This window comes from Vicugna pacos, chromosome 2 (genome assembly GCF_048564905.1).
Source record: "Vicugna pacos chromosome 2, VicPac4, whole genome shotgun sequence".
Taxonomy (NCBI): domain Eukaryota; kingdom Metazoa; phylum Chordata; class Mammalia; order Artiodactyla; family Camelidae; genus Vicugna; species Vicugna pacos.
In genome coordinates this window covers 68,377,785-68,404,224 of record NC_132988.1, presented here as the reverse complement: position 1 = coordinate 68,404,224, position 26,440 = coordinate 68,377,785, and the positions used below count along the sequence as shown (strand labels likewise).

The 26,440-nt window shown below is 32.5% G+C and overlaps 3 protein-coding genes across 6 annotated transcripts in view; 2 read left to right on the top strand and 1 right to left on the bottom strand.

Moving 5' to 3' along the window:
- Window positions 1-26,440, top strand: part of JCHAIN (joining chain of multimeric IgA and IgM) — a 409,126-nt gene that overhangs the window by 254,507 nt on the left and 128,179 nt on the right. For all 4 annotated transcript variants that reach the window (XR_012060597.1, XR_012060593.1, XR_012060595.1 and 1 more), the window contains exons 13-14: window positions 19,126-19,237; window positions 25,770-25,879. The gene's annotated coding sequence lies outside the window, so the exon portion shown is untranslated. The remainder of the gene's footprint in view (window positions 1-19,125; window positions 19,238-25,769; window positions 25,880-26,440) is intronic.
- CSN3 (casein kappa) lies at window positions 19,129-23,783 on the bottom strand. The gene is made up of 3 exons (XM_006212504.3): window positions 23,718-23,783; window positions 20,768-20,800; window positions 19,129-19,590 (listed from the first exon to the last, which is right to left on the bottom strand). Exons 1-3 carry the CDS (start codon window positions 23,769-23,771, stop codon window positions 19,129-19,131), a joined length of 549 nt encoding a protein of 182 aa, XP_006212566.1. The 5' UTR covers window positions 23,772-23,783.
- The window catches only part of CSN2 (casein beta), a 161,506-nt gene continuing 154,215 nt past the window's right edge, over window positions 19,150-26,440 (top strand). Inside the window, exon 1 of the mRNA XM_072941055.1 lies at window positions 19,150-19,237. The gene's annotated coding sequence lies outside the window, so the exon portion shown is untranslated. The remainder of the gene's footprint in view (window positions 19,238-26,440) is intronic.

Here is a 26,440-nt window from a genome sequence, read left to right as displayed (position 1 = left end):
TAATTCACCTTTGCTTCAAAGAACCTCTTGAGCTGAATGCCTGCTGGATACTCAACAATATAGTAAATGTGCTAGTAGTGGAATAATACATAATGCTGTCTTTTCATGAGATGTCAGGTCATCAATTTCAAGCCAGAAAGGCCACAGGCACTTAAGAGTGTTGCACTGATATGACTCATAATGTGATTTGCTTTTTTTCACATATAAGTTTCCTTTTGCTTCAGAACACTGATCACTATATATTCCTTCATGAAGTTCAATTGTAGTTTTGTTAAGCAGATATTGTTGCTTTGCCAAGAAAGTTTTTTAGGTGAAGAAGTTCTTGTCCTCAAATGTCAGAAACTGTAAGCTGTTTTATTTGACAACTGTCTAAGAAAACAATTGTGATCTTTGCTTTAACTGTTCCCTCTGTGTAGAATATTTTCCTGCACCTGGAGTCCATTTGGCTAACAATGTTTGCAGTGGGAAAAGTATCTCATATTAACATTATATGTTTATGTTTGTTTAAATTTTTAAAACATCTTTACTAATGTTAACACAAGGAGATTCAGAAATTTAATCAAAGAGAACATACTCAATTTTGTTGTCAATAAAAATAATTAAAATGATAAGTTATGGTTTCATTTAGATGCTTCTCAATGTTGAGGTGCCCCAGGGCTTGGAGTTTGACCCTCTTGTTTTTTGTATTTACAGTCACTTCTTTGGTAATCTCACCTGGCTTCATGGTTTTAAATGCCACCTCTATGGCATCTACTCTTAAATATATAATCTCACGGGTCCTGACCTCTCTCCTATACTTCAGACTTGAATATCTAAGTGTTACTTGCTGTTGTTAATTAGATCACTAATAAACATTTCAAATTTGATGTTTTCAAAATGGAACTGATATTCCTTACAGTACAACCAGCTGCTATACTTTCATAGCTTCTACTATTATTTCAATTTTTCAGACCTAGAGCTTTGGAATCATTGCAATTCTCTCTATTTTTCTCACTGCTCACATCCAGTCCATCAGGAAAGCCTTTAAAGAATATCCAGGATCCTACCTCTTTTTACCTCCCTCAGCCAAGCCACCATCATCTCTCACCTGGTTCTTAATCTATTTTAACAGTCTGCGACCTGGTCTCTGCTACACCAAGGCCTTATAGCAAGAATGTGATGGTTTTAGGTCAAACCATTTTATTGCTTAAACCTTTTTTATGACTTTCCTAAGATTAGCAGTTGGAATATAAAACATCTCATAAAATATCTATGGACAAATGTTTGTGTGTGTAATGTTCTGTCTCCAGTCATTCCATGTCTGGGGCTTTATTTCATAGAAATAATTGTGGATCCCAGGTTTTGTATCTCAGAGCTGATTGTAAAAGAGAAAAAAAACTTCCCCCAGACAGAATTGGTTACATAAATTAGGGTGAAAAAATACCATAAAGAGTTTTATACATGATGCTGTTTAATGATATAGAAATTGTTTCTATAAGCAGAGAAAATATTCTGTAACAGTGTTGAGATGTGTACACTTGGGTTAGAAGACAATTCCTCTTCTGGGTTGAAGGAATAATGTGTTTTGTTTGTTTTTCTTCTATTCCCCAAGATTTTGGAATAAACTTAGATCACTCTTCTAATAATATAAAAAATTAAAATATAAATGAAATAAATATTAATTTTAGTTTAATCCAGTTATTTACAATTGCTTCAAAGATTAATTTGCTTTCAGAATGTTTTACTGAAGAGTGATGATTACTCTTGAGAAACTTGAAAGTACACTGACAAAATGCAGGGAAAAGTTTCATGGTCCTAAAACTCTATCACATTCAAACTGAAGATAAGTACTACTGAATCTCTAAGAAATATTTTTCAAATAGCAGAAATACTTGATTGAGTTTGAAAGACAACTGAAAGAAAAGAAAAGAAAGCCTTTCCTAAATAAAATATTTTCTTATGCTTTTATATTACTTATGTAAGTTTTTTTGAAAATTCCAATTTGAGCAATATAGTCTATTTCTCCCCTCTTGTAGTAGTGTATAATTTTGAGATATTTAGATAAAAATTATAAGATATATATAAATGTCCATAAATTAAGAGATACTAGTAAAATTTCTTAACCTGATACTAGTATAGATTCCTTTGCTTCCACTCCTGAAAAAATAAAAAACTTAGAATACGCATATCTCTTCATATCTTTTTATCCTCGCTACCTTCTTGCCTGTCTCAAACTAATTTATAAAGCGCTTAATGTTGTCTCAACAAAGCTCAATTCTATTGAATAACTTGTGACTTTCCAATGATAATAGATTTTTCTAATGTTGGAAATATCATGTCTCATTATTTAACCAATATTAGATTATATATACATGTGTGTGTGTATATTATATATACATATATAATACATATTATATGTGTATGTGTGTTTGTCCTGAACATTCTAGAATGACTGTTATTTGGTTTCCCTAGCTATATGCTGCCAGAGGTTATGGTCAGAGTTTTATTGTCATGTATGGCCTGGCCATTGTCCATTTGTGTATTCAATCTCTTAGTTTAGTGTTCCACATATATGTGACAGTTTGAGATCCCCACTTGATTTCCCCTAAATTGTATTTCTACTACCAGATGTATAGAGGGTGCTTACTAAATATTTGTGGGATGGTGGGGAATGGGAATAGAAGAGGGCTGAAGCCCTTCCTCTGTTGCACCCCAAGGCTGTGCTGTCCAGTGCAATAGCCAATATCCACACATTGCTGGCGAGCACCTGAAATGGAGCCAGTCTGAATTGAGATGTATTGTAAGTGTAAAATACACACTGAATGATCAAGACTTCATATGAATGAAAGAATATAAGCCATCTCTTTAAAATTTTTAAATGCTTACTAAGTGTTCAAATGATAATACTTTGGCTGTATTAGGTTAAATAAATATATAGTTTAAATTAATTTCACTGTTTCTTTTAAGTTTTTAAAAAGTTTTCTGGCTACTGGAAAATCTAAGGTTACATACGTAGCTTGGATTATATTTCTAATCGACGGCGCTGACCCTTTTTGTGCAAATTTCCTGTTCAGTAAAATAAGGCAAATCATTTCTATAGTATCTTTCTTTTTCATTGTCTCAATATAAAGATATTTAAATAGGCTGAAAACAAATTTGTGTGTTCGTTTATTCATTCTTTAGAATATATTTTGTGTGTAACTTTGTCCCAGACTATAAGCTAGAACTTGCTCGCTAATTATTTATTTATTGAGGCAAAATTCACGTATATTAGTTTCAGGTGTATAACATACTGATTTGATATTTGTATATATTGCAAAATGATCACCACAATAAGTCTGTACATCACTGTACATAGTTACAAATTTTTCATTCTTATGATGAGAAATTTAAGATCTACTCTCTCAGCAGCTTTCAAATATGCAATATAATGCTGTTAACTATAGTCACCATGGTTTATTATAACCTCATGATATATTTATTTTAAAACTGGAAGTTTGTACTTTTTGACCCCCTTTACCCATTTCACCTAACCCTTCCCTCTCACCTCAGCTCTGGCAAACACCAATCTGTTTTGTTCTTTGTATCTATGAGCTTTTTTTTTTTAGATTCCACATATAAGTGATATGTACAAATACAGTATTTGTCTCTTTTTCTCTGGCCTGTTTTACTTAGCATGATGCCCTCAAAGTTCATCTGTGTTGTTGCAAATTGCAAGAGTTTATTCTTTTTTTATGGCTGAATAATATTCTGTTGTATGTATGTGCCATATTTTCTTTATCCATTGATCCATCATTGGACATTTAGGCTGTTTCCATATCCTAACTTTTGTTAATAATGCTGCAGTGAACATGGGGGTACAGAAATCTTTTTTGAGTTAGTGTTTTCATTTCCTTGGGTAAATGCCCCAATGTAGAATTGCTGAATCATATGATAGTTCTATTTTTAATGTTTTGAGGAACCTCCATACTGTTTTCCATAGTGGCCACACTAGCCACTCTTTTTATTATTCAATATTTTTATTCTGAAAGCATTCTCTGAGCTACATAAAAGAACCATGGAAAGCTCAATTTACTATTCACCTTTTCCCAATAAGATAGTTTATAATAAAATTATACCAAATGGATTAAAAAATCTTTATAGAATATGTTCTTATAAAAATGGAAACAGTATGAAAACCCTTAACTATGACCAGATTATGAATATTTTCAGTTGGATATTTAGGTTGAGTGGCTGTATCTACAGAACAGTGATCAGACACAGATTACAACAGACCTGCGTTCAGTTCTTTGCTGCCCTGCTTGCTGGAAGTGTGATCTAGGATAAGTGGCTTACTTTATCCATGCCTCAATTTTCTCTGTTAATGGGGATAATGATAATTCTTATTTTACAGGATAGTTGTAAGAATTAGGTGGATCAATATATGCGAAATATTTACAATAGTGTCAAGCCCATAGTAAGTACTACAGAGGTGTTAGTGATTATTAATGTCAGTAGTAGTAGTAAGAATAGCAGCAGTCATCTGTTCATATGTTCTATTAATAAGGATTTGGAGAAGAATATAACTTTGAAATAATGGTTCCCTGAATAGAAACGTATATTGGCAGATGAAGTTGGAGATCAATGGGGGTTTTATTAGTTACTGTAAATTAGTATATGCTAAATGTCTTTTATAGCATTTCCTCTAGTGATTCATCTATCAAGTATTCTTTTTAATGGGGTTGAAAGTACTGCTCTATAAAGTAATAGAAAATTACAGTAAATTATTTTGTGTGGCATTAAACCAATAGAAAGCTTAAAATGGAAGTTTATTTCTTAATTGCTCCAGTGCTACACATTTAGCTCTCTAGCTTGGCACTTGGCACATACTCTTGCAAACCTTTTTCCAAATTGTAATTGCAGGGTTATTCATTGCATATATTACATTGAAATATACTCATCCTGGGACTGTCACCATTTGGAGAAGTAATAGTTGTTCCTTTTTTGAAAATGGTGTCAGCTTTGAGATCAGTGTCAAAATCCAAATGATCATTATCACCATTAGTGCTGAGCTTAGTAAGTTTCAGGGAGGTTCCAAGTTTGTTGGTTTTCTCATTATTCAAAGTCTTAGGTGCAATTTTTTTCCAGTACTCATTTTGCCTGTAGATCCATTGGTGCTAAACGTAGTTTCAATTTTGTTGGTTGATGCTGACATTACAGTGATGTATGTGCCAGAAGAGATGTGGTGGGTAACTCTGGGATCATGCTGGTGATGATTCTACGTGGTGCTTGTGGAAATGATAGGTTTGAGGGCTGGCTGGGAGTAGTAACAGCAGTGGGGCTTAATGAGGTGATGATACCTGATAGATTCTTGGAGGTACTAGTGACAACAGTATCTGTGCTTAGAAAAATGACAGAAATTAGCAGGTTGTGAGTGACAGAAGCTCAAGTACCAGTTATTGTACTTGTAAAAAGTTTCATTCAAAATTCTATGTGAACCCCGCCTTTCTTTCTAATCTTATTTCCCTCTCTGCTGCTTTCTGCGTGAACCATATACCCTTGATTATGTAAACTACATCCTGTTTCCCTTAAAAATATTTTGCTTCTTTGATGTTCTTTACTGTCTAGAACGTCCTTAGCTTTCTAACCTAAGGGTCTAAGTGAACTTTGTGTTCTTTAAGGCCCAGCTCAAATACTTTCACCTCTTGGAAACCTTCCTATATGCCCAGTTTGAAGTAGTTGTTATCTCATCTGAAACCCCACTGTACTCTTTTATGAAATTTACCACTCTTATTTCGACATGAAACATGTAGCTGGCTAATATTCAAATAAACTCTTAAGTTTCTTAAGTCGTGGTCCATATCTACTTTATTTTCTTTTATTATCTTTTCAGTAAGATGTTATACAAACATTTCCAATATTTTTTCTTGAAAAAAATGGAGTCAAGAGAAATTTCAGAGTAATGTAGCTTATCCTGAATGACACTGAATATTAATGAGACTATGGAAAGAACCTCTCCTATTATTTACCCTAAAGAATTATACAATTTAGTTCAGTCCAAATTCTTTTCCTTGGATATTGATAAATGTATATTTTACAATTTTAATGTAGAAAGGCTTATCTAGAAACATTTCAGTAGCTAAGTGTTTAGGATTTCGTGTAAGCCTGTCTGGATTTAATTGCTAGCTATGTTTCATCTTTTTTTGCTTCATTTTCTTCATTATCATAGGATTGTTGTAAGTATTAAATGAATAAATCAATGTAAAGTACTTAGCACATTGTCTGGAACATAACTAAATACTGAATAAATGCTAATAGTTTTTATGATGATATTAGGTTAGGGATTATATTATAATAGATCAAGGAATATTTTAAAGGATCCAACCAGAGTATTAAAAATTAGGTGATGTACACAGTGACACAGTCCTAGGCATAAAAAACAAAATATCTTCAGACTGGATAGTAATTGCAGTATTGTTCACCCCTTCCTTGCCAGTTGCTGATTTACCCCCAAAATGTAAAATATGACTTAGTGTTTCTAGACAGTGTTTTTCCCGGTCTCCTTCCTCCTCATCACAATTCTCATTTTCTCTTTGTTCATTGGAAACAGTCTCCCTCAATGCAGGTAAATAACTAAATGCCTCAAAGTTATTCTTTGACAAATCTTACAACAATTTTTAGAACTGTATGTTTATTCTGGCTTTGGTGTTTGGTTATATGAATTTATTGGTGCTGAATTTTCTTTTTTTAAAATATAACTCCAGTATATTTTTTCATTTGGGAAGTGTGATTTCTATTGTGCTCACCAGCTTCACAACATGGTTTCAGAGAACACCGGGGCTGGTAGTTGAAAATAATTGATGGTTCTACATGGTTTAAGTGGCTTCCTTAGTTTACCAATTTTTTGTAATATAATTTCTCACTTATTTGAATAAGACCTCCAAGAAGTTCCTAGTTAAAATATTTACTGTTGTAATGAGTAGAATATATTTTAAAAATATATTAGCACTATAAGTCTGATTTTTTTACTTATTTTTGTCTATTTTCAGTTATTTTTAATGCATAAGCTTTACTAAATTTTACATGTTTCAAAGGTTGCTTCTTTCAATTCCCAAAGTAATTCATTCTCATGATAGAAAATTAGAAAATAAAAATTTGAAAGAAAAAAATTGAAAATAAGTTTTAATCACATAACCTTGATAATTTTCTTAAAAAATTAAAAACAAATTAGTAGGTTAACTATATTAAATTTTTAATAGTGATTATGTAAAAAATTCTGTGTTATATTTTTCACACTCAAAATATTATATAGACATTAAATTCTATTAAAAATCTTTTATAAACATAATTTTAATGACACGATTGTACCATATAGATATTCCACAGGTACTTTTCCATTAGTTAATTGATAAATTGCTTTCCATTTATTATTATAAATATTTTGAGGTGACTATATTATTAATGAAGTTTTTTCTTATTTTCCTTACTTCCTTTACTTTTCTTTCATATTAAATAATTATATTTTCTATTTAGTTATATTCCATTTATTTCATTCTCTTTAGTCTCATTATTATTGACTAGCTTATCATTTTATTATATCATATTTCTTTTGCTTTGCTGAGTAATTTGTGTTGAAGTAACTATGTATAAGCATAAATAAAGTGAATTGAATTATCACCATTCAAAAATCTGAAACCTTTGAGGTAATCAGTGAGTTTCATAATCAAACAGGCATCCATCTTGTTTATTTTGTTTAAAATCACCTAAAGAAGTAGCTCTGAGTCTAGCAATTTCCTCATGACTTCAGAGAAAACATATTTAATATTTCAACATGAGGATTTGACTTCTAGCATTGAGGATACAAAATTTCTGAGAGGACAGAAAAGAGCAAATGAGACTACCTGCCTGAATTCTAAGCTAAAGATGAATAAGTTGGATAAAATTGTGCTCCAGACATTTCAGCTGTTCATCTTTGCTAGTTAAAAAATACACTCTATTTATTGATAAACTACACACAGATACTTCAAACATGTTATGTATACTCAAATAAAGCAAAATGGAGAAATTTAAAGGGTAGTATAAAAAGAGATTATAGATTTGTTAATATATGCCTAGAATCTATTAAAAGGGACCATTTCTGAAGACTCTGGTGTTTCCTGCACAGCAAATGTGTTGCGGATCTTCAGAGTCCTAGGAATGAATCACTGACACTTGGTTTTATTGAGAAGTTAGCATAATCTTAATTGAATGAGAATATCAAGAATATGTTTTCTTCTTTCTACTTTTATTCTACCAGGAGAGAGGAAAATAATGAACAATTATGTGATTACTTGGGTATTAGTTCTACTTCCCTTGGTCTATGTGTCTGTTTTTATGCCAGCACCAAACTATTTTGATTACTAAAGCCTTGCAATATAGTTTGAAAGCAGGAAATGTAATTGCTTTAGCTTTGTTTTCTTCTTCGAGATTTAGTATTCATGGTCCCATATGAATTTTAGGATTTTAAGACCTGAAACCTGGTAAAACGTCTAGTAAAACCCCTAAAAGAAAACATAGGGAAAAGCTTCTTGATAATGGTCTTGGCAATGATTTTTTGAATATGACATCAAAAGCCCATGCAACAAAACAAAAATAAACAAGTGGGACAACATCAAACTAAAAAGCTTCTTCAGACCAAAAAAATACCAATCAACAAAATGAAAAGGCAACTCATGGAAAATGAGGAAATACTTTCAACTCACACACCTGGTAGGGGCTAATATCCAAAAGGATATTCACATGACTCAATAGCAAAAAAACCAAATAATCCAGTTAAAAAATGGGCAGAAGACCTGAGCAGACATTTTTCCAAAGAAGATATACAGATGGCCAACAGGTACATGAGAAGGTGTTCAAAGTCATGAATCATTGAGGGAATCCAAATGAAAACCACAATGAGATATCACCTGTCACCTGTTAGGATGACTATTATCAAAAAGACAAGAGACAATAATGTTGGCTAGAATGTAGAGAAAAGTGAATCCATGTGCACTCTTGGTGGGAATGTAAATTTGTACAGCCATTATGGAAAAGAGTATGGAGGTTCTTCAAAAAGTAAAAATAGAACTACCATATGATCCAGCAATCCTACTGTGAGGTATATATATATGAAGGGAAAAATAATCATTATCTTGAAGACACTTCTGTACTAATATGTTCATTGCACCATATTCACAATAGCTAAAATATGGAAACAACCTAAGTGTCTGTCGACAAATGAGTAGGTAAAGAAAACATCACACACACACACACACACACACACACACACACACACACAGAGGAATATTAGCCATAAAAAGAAAGAAATCCTGGCATTTGTGACAGCGTGGATGAATCTGGAAGGATTTTTGCTAAGTGAAATAAGCCAGACAGAGAAAGACAAATGCTATCTGATATCATTTATACATGAAATTAAAAAAAGAATAAACCAAACTCAGAAACAGAATTGAATGGTGATTGGCAAGGGTTGGGGTTGGGGAAATGGGGAGATGTTGGTCAAAGGGTATGAACTTTAAGTTATAGAATGAATAAGTTCTGAGGATCTAAAGTACAGCGTCGTACTATGGCTAATAACACTGTTTTGCATACTAGCAATAAAAAAAGAGTAACCATTTGAGGTGATGGATGTATTAATTAGCTTGATGCAATCATGTCACCAATGTATATCAAATGTATATCATCACTTTGTACACTTTAAATATGTACAGTTTTCTCAATTATACTTCAATAAAACTGGATTTAAAAGATCTTAGTCTTTTTAGAGTCCCTCTACGCTATTTGGAATTCTTTTGTTAAATTTCTGGGACATAACTAGGAGCATAACTTTTTGATAAATCTACTCTAATCTTAAAATGATACTAATATAGTGTTTTACCTCTTCACCTAGCTTTGATTATATCCTATTAGCCTGAATAGATAGTCTTATTTTTATTTTAAACTTTTTATTGCTACTGTCTAGTTACAGTTCTTTTCCTTTGGAAGAGTAATTGGACATTTTTTGTTAGATTTTATAATTAAGTTTTAGTTTTGTTGCAGTCTAGCAAGAGAAGTTCCCTATTATAGAACTTCTTTGTTTTTAACATTTGGGGAGATTATATTTGTGGCCTAATCTATGATTTATTTTTGTAAACATAACATGGGGACTTGGTGCCATGAATAATATCTCTGCTTTTACACCATCCCAAAATCTCATATCCCGTATAAGATATTTGTATTTTCTATAGGTAAGCACCTTTAAGAGTTTATTTCCTTTCATAAGAATTAAATTTGCCAAGTTAATAAATTATCCTTTTCATTATCCTTCAGCACTTATTAAGAGGATTTAGGGATACTTGCTCTTAGGACATCAAGGAGTTTTGAGAGTAGAGTGAGAATAAGAGATAAATACCTTTTCCATGTCAAGTACTGAGGCCTGTAAAGTGAATTTAGTCATCACAGTAAAATGCAATGACAAGTCTTCTTGTGGTACTTCAAATATGTGACATGATATGTTGGTGACAGATAAAGAAGAAAGACTAAAAACTACAATACAATAAAGTGTACTTAAAGAATTGCGATATTTTCACTGCTAAAATCTCATTTTTTAAAATTATTTTGGGGGGTATTCAATCAGTATTCAAGGGCTCTGTGTGGTAGTTATCACCCATAGGTACTGGGTAATGTCAGTTGTGGGTCCTGAGACATCTTATATAGGAGGAGTGGCACCTGGAGTTGAAGGAGTAACAAGGTCTGTGGCATTAGATTCTGGACTTTTCAGGAAGTGCTGGGTCATATTCATATTTTGAGACTAAATCAGAATCTTCAGTCATAAGAATACTCTTCAGAGTTGGTGACATCTTCAGGCACAGTGCCAACAGTTGTAGTGGTGGTAGTGCTGGCATAGCCTGGAGCAGCGGTGACACTAGGGAGAGCAGAAGTGACAGCGATCACAGGCAGAGTAGTGCCAAGGGTAGAAGTGTCCACTCCTGGAGTAGCTGTTGTGCTTTTAAGGACCTCTGTAGTGGGTGCAGTGTCAGTTGCACAATTAGTGTTCACTGCAGTGGCTGCAGGGCTAGTCACAGTTACAGCCGTCTCTCCAATAGTTGTGCCAGCTTTCACATAGCAGTTTCAGTTACAGAAGTGGTTTCATCAGCTGGAGCAGCAGTAGTGTCACTTAGAGTAATAGTTGTGTCGCCTTCAAGGGTTGTGATCTCTTGTCTGGTGGTGGAGGTATCAGCAGACAGGGTGGTGACTTGAGATGCAGAGGCAGTGACAGTAGGTGAGAGGGTAGCAGTAAGGGCTTTGTGATAGGTACAGTTTGAGCTATGCTGGTAGTAGTATCATTAACTTCTCCAGTGGCTGTCATGGTGGCATCTGCAAAGGCAGGAGTTGGTACTGTGTGTGATGCAATAGTTACTTCTCCAGGATTCTCAGATGGCTGCTTTTTGGGTTGATGTGGACAAGGTATAGACTTATGAGGTTTAGATGTCTGAGTTTGAAGCTGAGACGAATGAGATTTTATCAGACAGGATGGTGGTGGATGATGTTTGTGTCCATGGTGCTTGCGTGATGTTGGAAAATTTGAAAACTGGTGAACAGAATGCAAAGATTTCATCTTCCTTTGTTTGTTTTGGGAAGCTAGATGCTAGCTTTTGGCAGAATTGCATCCTTGATACTTAGCAGTTCTTCCTGAAGTAGGTTTGGAGCCTGTTAAATTGTTTGGTGGAGACCACTTAGAAATAACTCTCCTTGTTTTAGTCCCGGAAACTTTAGACTCTGGCCTTTTAGACTTAGGAACCAGATGTCTCCTCACTGTACCTAGGGAAGATGATGTCTGTCTAAGAACAGGTTTGGCAGCTGGACTCTTTGGTTTTGTTGTCTTTACAGTTGATTTCTGTGTAGCGTTGGCAACTGAAGAACTTTTTCCTGTATTGTGTGAAGATGATGTCTTCTTGGGTGCAGACTTGGTAACTTTTGACTGTTTCCGTTTAGGCTTAGTAATTTTCTTTCTTTTTATACCAGTCTTGGAGGGAGATAACTGGACTTAGACTTGTCATCTAAGGTCAGTTTGCATGCAGATTTGTGGATTAAGTTCTGTTTTTCTGAGGTTGATTTTGACTGAGGCTGTTTTTGTGCAATGTTGTTAGCTAAACATTGCTTTTTGGTAGAGGCAGACCTCTTTGCTGCATCTTGGGAAGGTAATGAGAGCTTGGATGTAGACTTGGAAGTTGAAGATTTTTTAAATTCAGATGCCACAGATGGATTTGGTAAAACAGATAGAGACAATTTCCTGGGTTGAGTCCCAGGAAGTGAAAACTGGTTTGATGACTTGATAGTCTGGGTCTGGGCTTGTCTTAGTGTAGCTTGTGCATAAGATGACTTTGTTTCTCTAGTTTTAGAAGGTGAATTCAACCTCGATAGCATTTGTCTTGACTGGTCATAAGTTTTAAGACTCTCATCTGACTGCAAGTGAAAAAAAAAAACAAGTAAAGAATTAAATATGTGTGGCATCAAGTCACATTGAGTGTACTTAAAAATATTAGTAAACATCTAAAAATAGCCATTTAAATTTTTTTTCAGATTTGATTTATATTTTTTTAAAACATTACTTTTGGGAGTAATTTTAGGTTCTCAGCAAAATTGAATGGAAGCTACAGAGAGCTCCCATATACTCCCTGCCACCGCATATGCACAGTCTCCCCCACTGTCAACACCCCACGGGAGAGTGGTAATTTGTTGCAATCAATGAAGCTACATTGGCATGATATTACCCAAGTCCATAGTTTACATTAGAGTTCACTATTGGTATTGTACATTCTGTGGGTTTTGACAAATATACAATGACAAGTGTCCACCACTATAGTATCTTATAGAATGTTTCACTACCTAAAATCCACTGTGCTTTCCCTGTTCATCCTTCCTAACTCCTGGCAAGCACTGATATTTTTACTGTCTTTATAGTTGTACTTTTTTGAGAATGTGATATAATTAGAATCATACAATATATAGCCTTTTCAGACTGGCTCCTTTCAGTTTGTAATATATATTTAAGTTTCCTCCATATCTTTTCATGGTTTGATAGCTCTTTTTTTAATGCTGAAAAATATTCCATTATATGTATACACCACAGTTTATTTATTCACTCATCACTGAAGGACATCTTGGTTGCTTGCAAATTTTGGCCCTTAGAAATAGAACTTCTATAAACATCCGTGTGCATGTTTTTGTGTGGATGTAAGTTTCTGGTTTATATTTATATTACATGTATAGATATGCCCATGTATGAATATACAGAAATTAAGATAGTAAAGTTCATGGTACTTTTTTTTAAAGCAACATAGAATGAATTATCCTGGTTCCAAACACAATGATGTTTCAGTCTGAGATGTTTTTGTGGCATATGATTGATCTGAACATCTTTATCTTTTTCTAAATGAGAAGAAAATTACCTGTTGAAAAGCACTGAAAACTTACCAAGAAGAATGTAGTAAGGTTCCAGATGATCATAGATAAGATGAGGGCTTTCATATTTTCTTCATGGATACTAGCAAGAAAAACTAATAAAGATAGTTCATATTTAATTGTGTAGTGACAAATAGATTTTCAAATTTATATTTATTTTGGAAAATGATGACATTAAGACTTCTCAGAAAGCAATACTGACAGCAACTAATTTGCTGGTTATTCAAGAGCTTTTTGCACCATTTATAAAATTTTAAGGATATGAGCATAATTTAGTCATTGGGGTTAACAACTTAATGCTTCTCTAAATATAAGAATAAATTAACTAAGTTAACATTATTTTTAAAAAAGCTTTTAGCTTAAAAAAATTGTATTTCGCACTTTTAAGATGTCAAAGCCAGTGCTTCCATAGAGACCTGGAAGGGTTAAGGCAAGTGCTGGTCTGCACTTAATTTATCAACAAGAAATGCCTTAGGCAGAATGAGGCATTCTTGTTATAACTATTTTTACTCAACAAAAAAAAGTTTACCTTGTGATTTTTCACTTAAATTACATTTTATCAAAAGCTGCTATCAAGCCATAGAACTTGAGTAATTCATAGGAATAAGCACTGATTAAATTGTAGATAGTGTAAGTGGGTGGGAATCTAGCCTTTGAGTGGGTATGATCGGTTTCCATTAGCAGTTTAATAGTGTTAGAAACAAGTTTAATTTGTCTAATGGTCAGCAGATAATCTCAGTTATCAAATTTACTTTTCCATAGTCCAAACTGTGGCAAGCTTGGGGCCTGAAAGAAAAATCCATGTCCCAATATCTTATCTGCATAGATACCTTAGAAGGGGTTTCTCCTTTGTGTTCCGGTAGGATTTATCTTCTCTTAATCGCTCTGACTTCTCTGGTGGTTGTTGTCTCCAAATGAAAACTAGCGAGCCCCTTTTGAATAAATAAAGCTTTCATCCCTGAATGTCCCTCCTACTTATTTCCTTTTGGGGATAGACAGAAGACTTTAATATGATTGCTGTTGGCAAGGGTTAATACTGATTAAAAGAAAGTCAAGTCAAGTTGACAAAATCAGTTTCTTGTGTAGATTCTTCTTGTGGAAATATTATGTTTCACTGTTACACCTTTACTTAGGAAAAATAAAGAATAATTTTATTCCTTATAAAATTTTTGTCATTTGTACTATTACTTGAAATCATCAGTTTAAAATTTATTATTTCTGTGTCATGAGGTATGTCAAAGTTTTACTCTTTAAGGTTCTTGTCTTGACCATCCCAACAATGATTATAGGTATTTTATGATGACTAATTCAAAAGAATGATTTTTAAATGTGGAAAGCAACTATATTAATGCCAAATGTTAATTTTATAGGGATATTTAGGACTTTAATCTTGCCTTCAAGAGTTTCTGGATTTATTCGTATATTCTAATAAAATATACACATAAAAAGAAGAAAATTGATCTTTCAAGCACATCTTTGTTCTTTAGTCTTGACTGTTAGGTTTATAGCCTTCATTCCAATAATCTAGGCATTCAGCCACTACTACAGTTTATCACATTAGGAAGATTAGGAAGAGGATACGCCATCATCTCCTTCTAAATAGTATGCTAGAGTTACAATAATACATAATATTGATATAGCAATTTGGTTATCATTCTGTTGACATTCAACTTTCTTTCCTTGAAAACAGATTAAATTGTAAAAACATTTTCTCTTTACACTTTTATATTGCTGTGATTAGTATTATGATTTGCAGCAATTTTCTTTTGAGTTTAAAATTAACCTAATAATTTATCACTGCCTTTGGTAGTTTATGATCAGTAATAAACTTTTATGATCAGTAATAAACTGCTAAGATCAACATTTTTCTTTTCTGGACTTTGATAAAAAAAGCCTAGATTATTTAATCCTATTAAATGGATATTTCAGTTTCAGCCATTAGCAATCTGTTTATCCCTTTACTTACTCATTTGTTTAGCAAACATTTATTTAGTTCCTGCACTGTATTGGGCCTTACCTTGGAGGGACAGTAGTGAGAGAACATAGTTCCTATGTTCACAGGGCTAATATCCCAGCAGGAGAGGTGGACAGGCAGGTGTAACAGAGGTTTATGAGTACTAAGGAGAAAGCGACTGGTAGGGGCAGGATGCTGTGGTAGCACAAGAGTGGAGCACTTGATCTTGAAAGTTTAGGAAAGTTTTTCTTAAGGATTTGGTATCTAAGACAAGGAGTCAGATTTTGATTATGTGATATAAATTATCAAAAGGATTTTAGTAGCTTCAAAAAAGTGCTCATTGTGATGGTAGCACAGCCAAAGCTGTCATGAGAGTTTTTGAGTCACTGGGGTGAATGGCATGAGGATGTAATGGGGAGAGATGAGGTAGGAAGGTAGTAACAGCAAGATCATGAAAGTTGACTTTATCTTGTGGATGGTAAATGTCCTTGACGGATGAAAAAATAAACATTCATTGAAGCCTACTTGGGGAAAATTACTTCATTTCTCTTTTGCAGTAATAATGATAACAACTACAATAATATGTAGTCCATGAGTACATATTAAATAATTAAATACATGTGAACAAAGACCTTTGGTCTGTAATATATAACTGTTGATTGCTTATTATTATTTAATACTATTATTGTCTTATATTCCACAAGAATTCTTATAGTACTTTGTGATAAATTTTTTAAATTAATGAAATAAATTCTATTTCTTCCGCAATTTTACTTTGTTTTACTTGAAATTAGTAATATTATTAATGGTCATTATAAATGAAGCCCAACCATGCCATGTTTCTGACCAGGCCTCACTTCCAGACCCTAGCATTTGAGAGAGAGAAGGTAAAGTCTTGTACAATACTCCTAACAATAGAACATCTATTGAGGGTTTCAGCAAGAGACTAGATGGGTGACAGTAAGCTTTTTGTAAATGTTGAGTGATTTGTATTTTTCCTGGCTCAGTGTGCTAAATATGGGGAAAGCACATTTTCCTTGCACTGTTTCCTCAAAGGAAAAACTGGTATATTTTTGAATTTTGAGTTTTCACTAAATTTTGTAGACTAGAAGACCTCAGTTCTAGAAGCTTCCTGGTGTGTGCCTGCTGTGTGTGTGTGTGTGTATGTGTGTTTCTGTGTACAGGTGTGAGTCTGTAGCTTCAAGTCTGGAGGAGACTGAACATGCAGGTCAAGAGTCTCCATCAACTCCCATTAATTTTGCCATATGTCTGTGTTTGTAGTTGTAGTTATCAGTAGCCTGTCTGTGTTCAGAAATTGCTCTCGGGAATGATCTCGACTAAAATTAGCATTACATTTGGATACTTTGATGCTAACTCTAGAGTTCTCATGGCTCCCAAGAGTCACTGTGTGGTCCTCTGGATTCTAACACTATGGCTTAGTTCTTCTCGGGTCCCAATGACTTAGCCATGAATTTAGATATTCCAGTGTCATACTGCAGAAGGTACTCTTAACCAGTGTTAAACAATGGACCCACTTTGAGAATCAGATGAAATTATGAACTTTGCCTCCAGTTAAATGTATATACTCAAACTCACACTAAATTTATCTTGGAATTTCAAAGTTTCAAAGATCCCTAAGGTGTATTCACAGACTGTTTTCAAGAGATCCAGTTGCATTCAATTAGCTTTATTATGCAAGATCAAAAAATTAAATGTGGCATGAATGTAAAATGTAAGGGGAGAAGAGAAAGGAGCTGAATCTGTGAAAATCATATTCTCTCTTGACTGAAGGCAGACAGCTGGCCAAAGAAGAGTTTGAACTGGTCGTTTGGTTTCAGCAAGACCTATAAAAAATGACAGTTTAGGAATTTAGTTCATTGTGTGTTAGCGGTTCTCATGACATGTAGACTTTTATTTAGCTTCCATGATTTGTCTCATGTCCATATCCAAGGAGTTTATCAAATTAAATATCTAAATTTAAATATTTAAATTTGACATATAGTGAACTGAAAATAATTGACTTCACCTCATATTTCTAGAAAGACACAATTCTTTACAGTCTTTTTATAAGTGATATTATACAGAGGTATGAACTTAGAAATCTGGGTTCATGAGTTTTGAACAAATGTAACTGTTAAGATAATGATTATTCTATTAAAAATACAATCATGTAATAATGTATTTGGATCAATAGATAGATGTATATTCAATTACTTGTTTTCATGTTGTCTCCATTAATTTTCTCATTTTGTTTTCAAAATTTTAATAAGTCAGAAATTTATCCAGCTTACTATCATTTTTTTTCTTACCAGATGTCCTATTAAATACAAACTCAATGATAAAATGTATACATACGCTGATCTTGGGAAACTAAAGTATGTTTTCTGTTTTTTTTTTTTTTGTTTGCAAATTAGGCCATATGGAAATAGATGTCAAGCCAATTAAGCCTTACTATCTATAATCTACAGGTCTGGCCTATTTTTTTCCATTTGTGAATTCAAAATAGTAATATAACCTATTCCATATGGCTGCTATAGGAATAAACTGAGATAGTTATGTAGTTTTGATAATTTAGTAAGGACTTGAGATATTGGTTGAAAGTAAATTTTAGCATTTATTAATTTTACTTTATCTTTTCTAGACCATTACATTTCACAGATTGATCAATTTTTACAACTCATTCACAATGTGCTTTCTCACTTGAATCTCATAGCAACCAAAATTATGAGAAAATGAAAGTTCAAAGACAGTAATGACTTATATAAGGTCACACAAGGGAAGAAGCAGCCTTCTCTGATCTAATGCTGTTATTATTATATCATAGATCACTGAGTTGTATTTTAGATCATAAAACATGTAGACAATGTGATGCACTGAAAATATTTGTTGTAGAGACTCTCAAAATTTTGTCACTTTCTCCCCAAATTATTTCACATTCTTTATTTTCTGTTTTATTAATCTTTCTCTTTGTTTAACTTCTTCATATAAGTTTTAAATTATTTTAGACTCTGCCATTATCCATTGACCAAATAAACAGAAATATTTTACATCACATTTAAAGTTCTGAAAGTATCCTTTGAGTATGTAGGTGTTTTTCAAGTTAAGAATTATAATTCTTCCATGGGTTTATCTTCAAATAGGAAATTTGGGGTGCCTAACTCAGACATCATTTCTGAGAGGATCCATGAAGCTACATGGGAGAGGATCCACCATGTTCTACGTGGGAAATGTATCATTTCCTTTCACTCTATTTGTACCAAAATTAGAGTTCAAGAACACTGTTAAATAATTAAAGTGTATTTAAACTCATATCCTATATAAATTGTTCTAAGAAATTTTACTTTGGAGATAAGAAAAATCATAAGTTTAACATAGTATTTTACTCTACTGTCTTCGTGTGTGACCAGGAATAAAATAAAACTAGTAAGTTCGAGGAGTGTTCCACTTGTCAAAAAAAAAAAAAGTTTGATAATAAAATCCCCAATTTTTCTTCATTTTGTAAAATAATGTTATTTTTCATTTCCTGTTGGAAAATAATTTAGTGTATAATGCTATGGCCCCACCAAATAAAAATTAAAATTAGCCCATTTTGCCTGTTCCCATAACAGACTTAATTTATCCATCGACACTATTTTAGATTTTATGATTGTGTTGATAAATCCATGAACCTTGTCTAGTGTTTATTTTTGTGTTTTGCTTATTTACCTGTGTTGTCTTCTTTGATGTTTCCTTAGTTTTTAGATCTCAGTTGAAGTAATTTGGACTGTGGTGGTCTCGGGTGTACTTGTGGTGATGAATTCTGAGGAAGCTTCTGCAATAACTACAGTGTTCACTACTGGTTCAGCGGTAGGTATGACTGGAGGTTCAGCAGTAGCAACAGTATTGATGGCGGGGATGACTGTTTTATCCTGGGTTTTCTTTGGGGGAATGGCAATAAATGATGGACGTGGACGTGGCCGACGTTCCACAGTAGGTGGGTCGATATTTGGCAGGGCTTGGCACTGAGGAATTTGAGCATGTAGTCTAATTGCAACTGGCTTTGCATAATTTGGATAAGGAATAAATTGGTTATTAATTGGTACAGCTAGTCTGTGTTGGTAGTAATTGATTCCATAACTAGGATATCTACTCTGCACAAACTGAATTGGGAAATATTTGACTGTTTTTTCATTGAGCAATCTTTCTACCTTCTCACAGCACTGCAAAAAGAACAAATTATGAAGAATGGTATTATTGTAAGCTAGAATGTAGAGATAATTTAAATCAGAATTTTTTGAAATAATGTTACAGTATTTGATGTTAAGTAGGTACAGTGTTGGAAATAGTGAACCCAATAACCATAATATTTTACAAGATGTGAATTTTTACACTTTTCTTTCACTTCTTGATTTTCAGCAAGTATTAAAAATAACACTAGTTTCAAAAAATTAGGTAAGATAATTCATAATGTAAATCACATTGCCCAGAGCTTGGCGTATATAAAAAGTGCTCAGGAAATGTTGCATATTATAAGTACAACAATAAGACAAATCTCATAGAGAGCTTTGGCATACTCTGCACAAACATACTACACACACAGGAAAAATATGTACATATTTTTTCATATTTATATGTATATATATGTATTCTCACCACATGTTTGTAATTGTTTACAGATTTTATTTACCTAGAGATAAGGCTGAGGGCACATCCCCCCACCAACCTAATTATATCAGAATAGAAAAATAAAGTGATGTAGGAGACTTCCTGGATGTATATTTTGGATTTTTTTCAGCTTAATTTTATCTGTTAAATATCAGTAAGGAAATTTTCGATTTTTATTTGACTCCATTCTATTGATTATGTGCAATTATAAAAATATGTCATTAGATCTTTCCATATAAATAGAAACAAATCAACAAAATTACACTGCAAAGCAAATACTTCTCATAAAAGAAGACATATTTACGTATTCATTCAAACAGAATGTTGGGGAAACAAAAGGAGAAAGTAAATATAAGTGTACGAGAAGTATTCAAAGATGGATCTTTCCCCAAGTCTTAAAAAGTAGGCAGGAGAAATACTAAACTTTACTTTTGTTTTCATTTTTTTCCAGTACTAAATTCTGAGAGAGTTTTCTCATATTGCTAAATACACATGAAAGCCAAAAGACGTGGCTTGGTCTATAAGATGATACCAAGATTTTTAGAAGAACTTTGAGATTAATTCACATGATTGATTGCTAACATGATGACTTTTACACAGATTATTAGATTATTTTATGGGGTTTAAATACTTAGTTTTTAGACAAAAGGCATTTTAATATCATTAAACTTTGCAGAATAAACTTTGTAGAATTTACTTTGGAGTCCGTGTCTCTACTAGAGACAAACTTACTGTTGGTTGTTCCTGGTTTTGCACCTCTGCACCCTGGTGAGATTCAGAGAAGTAATAAGAAATACAAAGTTAAAAAAAAAGCAAGAATTTTAGATTTTTTTTTGTGGTTTTAAAGATACCTTTTATATTAAAGACAAAACATGTTTTCTTTGTTTTTATTTTAGTATTGTAAATTATTATAAAGCATTTTCCATGGTTAACTAATCTAAAAAGCCTGTGAACCACTCAAGAAGCAACAATGATATACTAACTAAATAGTAATAATGAACTCTACAGTTGTCTTTTAAAAATCATTGTCTAGGGAGAAAAATTCAAGGTTGAAGAGACTATGATCATCTGACCCCTGTGCCAACAAATACATGTGACATTTGCTTAAATGAAAAATATGAATAACTTATATTCAGTTTGTATTGAATCTATATTGTTAAAAGTAAGAAGAATATTGAGAATATATTTCTGCCCTCCTATTAAGATGATTTTTGAAGTTTTCTAGGTTAAAAAAATGGCTCCTAGCATAACATCGATATATAAATGTTATATAATTATGCTTTTTAAAAATCAACTTTCATTTGTTTTTATAGTATTTTTCTTAATTCTGAATTGCAACACACATTATGAGTCAGGAATGAGAAACTAATTTCCATAGGCATGTATATATAAAACTTTAAAACTCCCAAAAGTTTTATAAACTTTTGCGATGAGGTCATAATTTTAAATATTTTAAAATGGTAGTTTGAGTTTAGGACATCGCACACATATCCCTTGGATATAAAAGGCTCTAGAAACCTTTTGAATGTTGTAGGTATAGAAATTTGAAAAAAATAATAGAATTCAGGGTGTGTTGAGACAGAGACTTGTTTTTCTCTAAATTTATTAAATCATTTGTTTAAAATTTAAAAAGTAATATGAATATTGTAGAAAGTTTGCCTCCACTCAAAAATTCTGATAATCTAGACATCTTAATATAATATTAATTTATATGTATTACATACAACTGCTATACATTCATTTTCGTATCCTGCACCTTATTTTTTTCAAGAAACTTGATCTCTCATATTTTTTCATTATCTCATAGTTTTTATATTTACATATTTATAGTTTAAAAATAAATGATCAACGATTATGTCCTGAAATGTTTGTTCATTATTGCTAACCATAAAGCTTTTTTCAAAAAAAAATTTTATTGTATATAGAGGGATGCATAACATCTGGATATCAGTGGCCTTTTAAATAGTTTTCATTGATTCCTTAAGATAGTTTTTCAAAAGTGTGGTTTTGGGGGGACAAAAAGTCTTTGTAGAAATTATTAAACTGCTGTAATGAAAAGTTGTGCCAACTTATAGCCACCATAAGTCTATGGATTATGCAGTTCATCTCATAATTGCTAGTAATAAATATTATCTTAACTATTTTTATTTTGGAGAGAAGGAATACATTTAGCACATAAAAGATGCTATCACATTGCTTTTTTTTTGAAGAATTTAATAATTTATTTCTTTTTTTCTTTTTTTAAATTGAAATATAGTCAGTTTACAATATTGTGTCAGTTTCTGGTGTACAGCATAATGTTCAGTCATACATATATATACATGTATTCGTTTTCATATTCTTTTTCATTATAGGTTACTACAAGATATTGAATATAGTTCCTTGTGCTACACAGAAGAAACTTGTTGTTTCACATTACTATTTTAATTTGTATCATTTTGATCATTCATAAGATTGAATGGTAAAAAATCTATAAACTTTCATTCTTCCTTTTAATTATTTGTTCATGTCTGTGGGGCCTGCAGCTTTGTGAAAGCAGGAAGGAGTGTCTGTGGGCTCCAGCAGGCTCCAGTAACTCATAAGTGGTTGCTGCAGGTCAGGCAGTCATGGATCATTTCTGATACAAAGTTCAATCCCTGTTACTCAAAGAGAAAGCCCACTTTCAAAATGTGCAGGTGCCACAATAAAATCAAATTTCAAAGAATAAATGAAAGAAAATAAATGTGAATGTCATAGTCGTTCAAAATTTTTTAAAAGTTTGACTCCAAGAATTTACCTCATAGAATTATTTAGGCGATATTAACTTAAAAACAAGTCTAAATTTAATAATAAGTGAATTATGAAACAAGGACTAAGGGCCTCCCAAATTTTACAATCTAAGAGGAGGATGCAAAACATCGTATGTTTGCCTTCCTGTTCTTGCTGTTTGCAAATAAGTGCCTGGGATCGCTGAATGAACATGAAAATAAAGCAGGGTGATAGCCAAAATGACAATGAAAACAAGTCTAAAAATTAAAAGAAAAAAATCCCCCAAAACCCTCTTCTTTTTCAGATAGCTTTAATACACAGAATGTAACTTTTAAAAAAATGCCCGAAAATTAGATTTGATTATGGACAGTATCCCTGGGGAGGAGTCAGTCAGCTGATGTGTTGGGAAGAATATAATAAAATGTACAGTATGTGTGACGGTAAAGGTAGATGTGCCAAGGTCTTTGAAACTGGTAAAAAAGCTTAAACAATTTCCCAATCTTTTAAGAATTTAGTCTCTAAAGTGATTGGGGTCTGTGTGAGATAGGAATTTAATTTAAAACATTTCTGATCCTGAACTATGATTTTTGCATTTATTTTTTGTGAATTATTTTTAGAGCATATTATAATTAAAAAATATCTTCAGTATTGTTTTTCCCCAAAAATATATTTTCTCTATCATATGAGAATTTTAAAGATTTTCTATACATGATAAAGTGTGATTTCTTAATTCTTGAAAACTGATGTCCAGAACATCTTTTAAATTTTGTAATAGAGATAAATGTAAAAATGAGTTACTTTTATGAAAATATAGTTAGTATGCAGCTATTTTGCTCTATAAATATAACTGTATTTAGAAATTTACATAATTAGAGACTTTAAATAAAATTTTCTTAAAGTTTTAATACAAATTCATTAGATGCAATTAACTCACCAAAAAAGGCAGAGTTAATGCCAGGATAGTCACGACTAGGAAGAAGCTCTTCATGATTGCACCTAAAAATAAAGATTAAAAAATTAAATTAAAAGGATCTGTTACTAATAATTTAGGAGTGATTTGGAACAATGTTTTCTTTGCTTTAAGGAAAAACCGCACTAGATTTATGGGTAGATATAGCCAATGTGGTAAATTTATTTTACTAAAAACTTTAGAAAAACCAAACAGTATAATGTGTATGAATTTGACTTTTGGCTATAATATTAAAAGTATCATTACAAGGTTAATCATATATTCATTTGACATGTACCAGGAACCTACTAGTAGGCCATTAATAAGGAAAGTCATAGACACAATTTTTTATAAATAATTAAATTACATAAGAATTTTATTCTGTTGTAGAGAAGGACAGGTAGTTTGAATAACTTTAAACTTTGTTGGAAAAAAATGTGTCCCTATGTATATACATATATATACACATATATAATGTATAGGCACATAATGGTGCCTATAAATATATATGTACATTTCTAGGTACTATTCTTACCTATAAATAAAAATTTTAGCATATATATATAAAGAACAAGAAGGCACTGTCAAGTGTTGAGATTATCAAGGTGAATTGGTCTTGCTAGTCTTACCCAGTAGCATCAATTGTAGGAAGAGAGTTGCAACAACAAGTCACTGTTAGAGGAAAGAAAGTCGAAAATGTCACAAAAGTGGCTTTCTACATATAGAAGTTTTCAGTTAAGAAATCAACAAACTACTTGTGTGGGAGATACAGGTGGGACTTACTCACGCAGAGATTAATAGAGAACCTTCAAATAGAAGAGAAAGCCTTCTGAATATCCATGGGCTTTTAAATGGAGAAAAGGGAAAGATAAAGTTGGAGAGAAGGTTTAGGGCAGCAAAAGGAGAGGCTTCCCATGCCAGTCTGAAGAGTTAGGCAAGGCTTTGTAAACAAGGGAAACCAGCTGAGTGGTTCAGGACCAGAGACTGTGTGACTGCACATTCCTTTGGAGAACTGAGTTCCATCTCAGGCTCTATCTCTACTTGAGCAATTTTGTCCAAGTAATTTCCTTTATCTGGGCCTTACTATTCTTACCTATAAATGAAAGTTTGAACTAAAATTTCTAAAATTCTGTAATTCCATGATTGGTCTAACAGGAACATGTAAGATGGAGGAGATGGAGGGTATACTGAAACTGCATTCTTCACAATTACTTCTCCAGTCATCATGAATGATGAGATTAACTTGATTGTTTTAATAAAAACATAGGTATGACAACGACAGGGCTTTGACTGAAATATTTAAAGAAATAAATTAGCCTTATCTTTCTAAAGGAGTATAGGAGTCACACATGCTTATTTGATTTTTTAAAAATAGTCTTTTTAGAAAGATACATATAACAGTTTAAGCTTTTAATATTTCAGTATATATGGTATTTGTGAAATAAATGCTAACCACATCTTGTTGCAGCTACTGTTATTGACCTACTTGTATAGATTTGAGATTTGCAAACTGAGTTTTACAAGAGAGGGTCACAGAGTTAAAGTCCAGGCTTGGTAAAGGGAACACACCAGACTCCATTTGCTTTTGATTCACAGATAATAATGATTAGAAAGACTATCTACTAAGCTGATTTCAGAACCTCTGATGGGATATCATTGGTTGGAAAAGAACTCATGTGAGATCTACAAGCAAACTCAAGTTTCAATGAAAAGAATGGAGTTCCCTATTAATTCTTCACTTGCCAGTTACCTTTTTTCATTTTTTAACACAAATATATTAGACATATAACATTGTGTAAATTTAAACTATATGACATGTTGATTTGATATATTTATATATTGTAATGTGATTGCCATTGTAGTGATAATTACCACTTCTATCATGTCACATAATTATCATTTCTTTTTTGTAATTGGAATAGTTAAGATCTCTCTTAGAATGTTTTCAATTCAAGCAGAATTATAACACATATACAGATTTACACACACAGTCACACACAAGCAATCTGTAAAATGATAGTAGTTCTTCTTTTTTAGCATAAACAGAAATCAGAGAGATAAGACCATACTTTACTTATGTTACTTAAACCAATGAGTACTTGATGGAAAAGTCTATGAAACAGCAGAACTATTCAGCTTTCGTGAGGGTAAGTAACTCATAATTTTTTTAAAAGTTATACTATAACAAATAAAATTATAATCTTTAGCTAGAAATAAAAATTTTAAATTAATTAAGGGGTCAATCTGGATTATTATGACACATTCATCTTTCTGAGAAGTTAGCCCTCCACATTTGTCTGTAGGAATAAGTTCATTGTCTTGAACAACTTTTCTTTACAATTTACATTGTCTTCAGTAGTTTGGCCAGTAGTGAAGATAAAAATAACCCAAAGTGAAGTTAAAAATAAATTTAATCATAACATTATACAGAATCTAAGGTTTAGGTTAGAAACTAATGTCAAAATGATGCCAAGGCATATTCAAGCTTAGCAATAAAAGCTAAGAGGAAGAAATTATGACTAACTCCTGTGAAAAAGAGTCATTCTCTCTGGACATTTCAATATGATTACCTTCCCTTGTGCCCGTCAGGTCTTGCTTGGCAGTAGGTTGAGTTGGCCTCTCAACTGTAAAGAAGACCCAAAGTAAATAACTGGAGACTAATTAAAGGGTATTAGTGCTTTGCATCATGTGATTTATCTTCCTCCTAC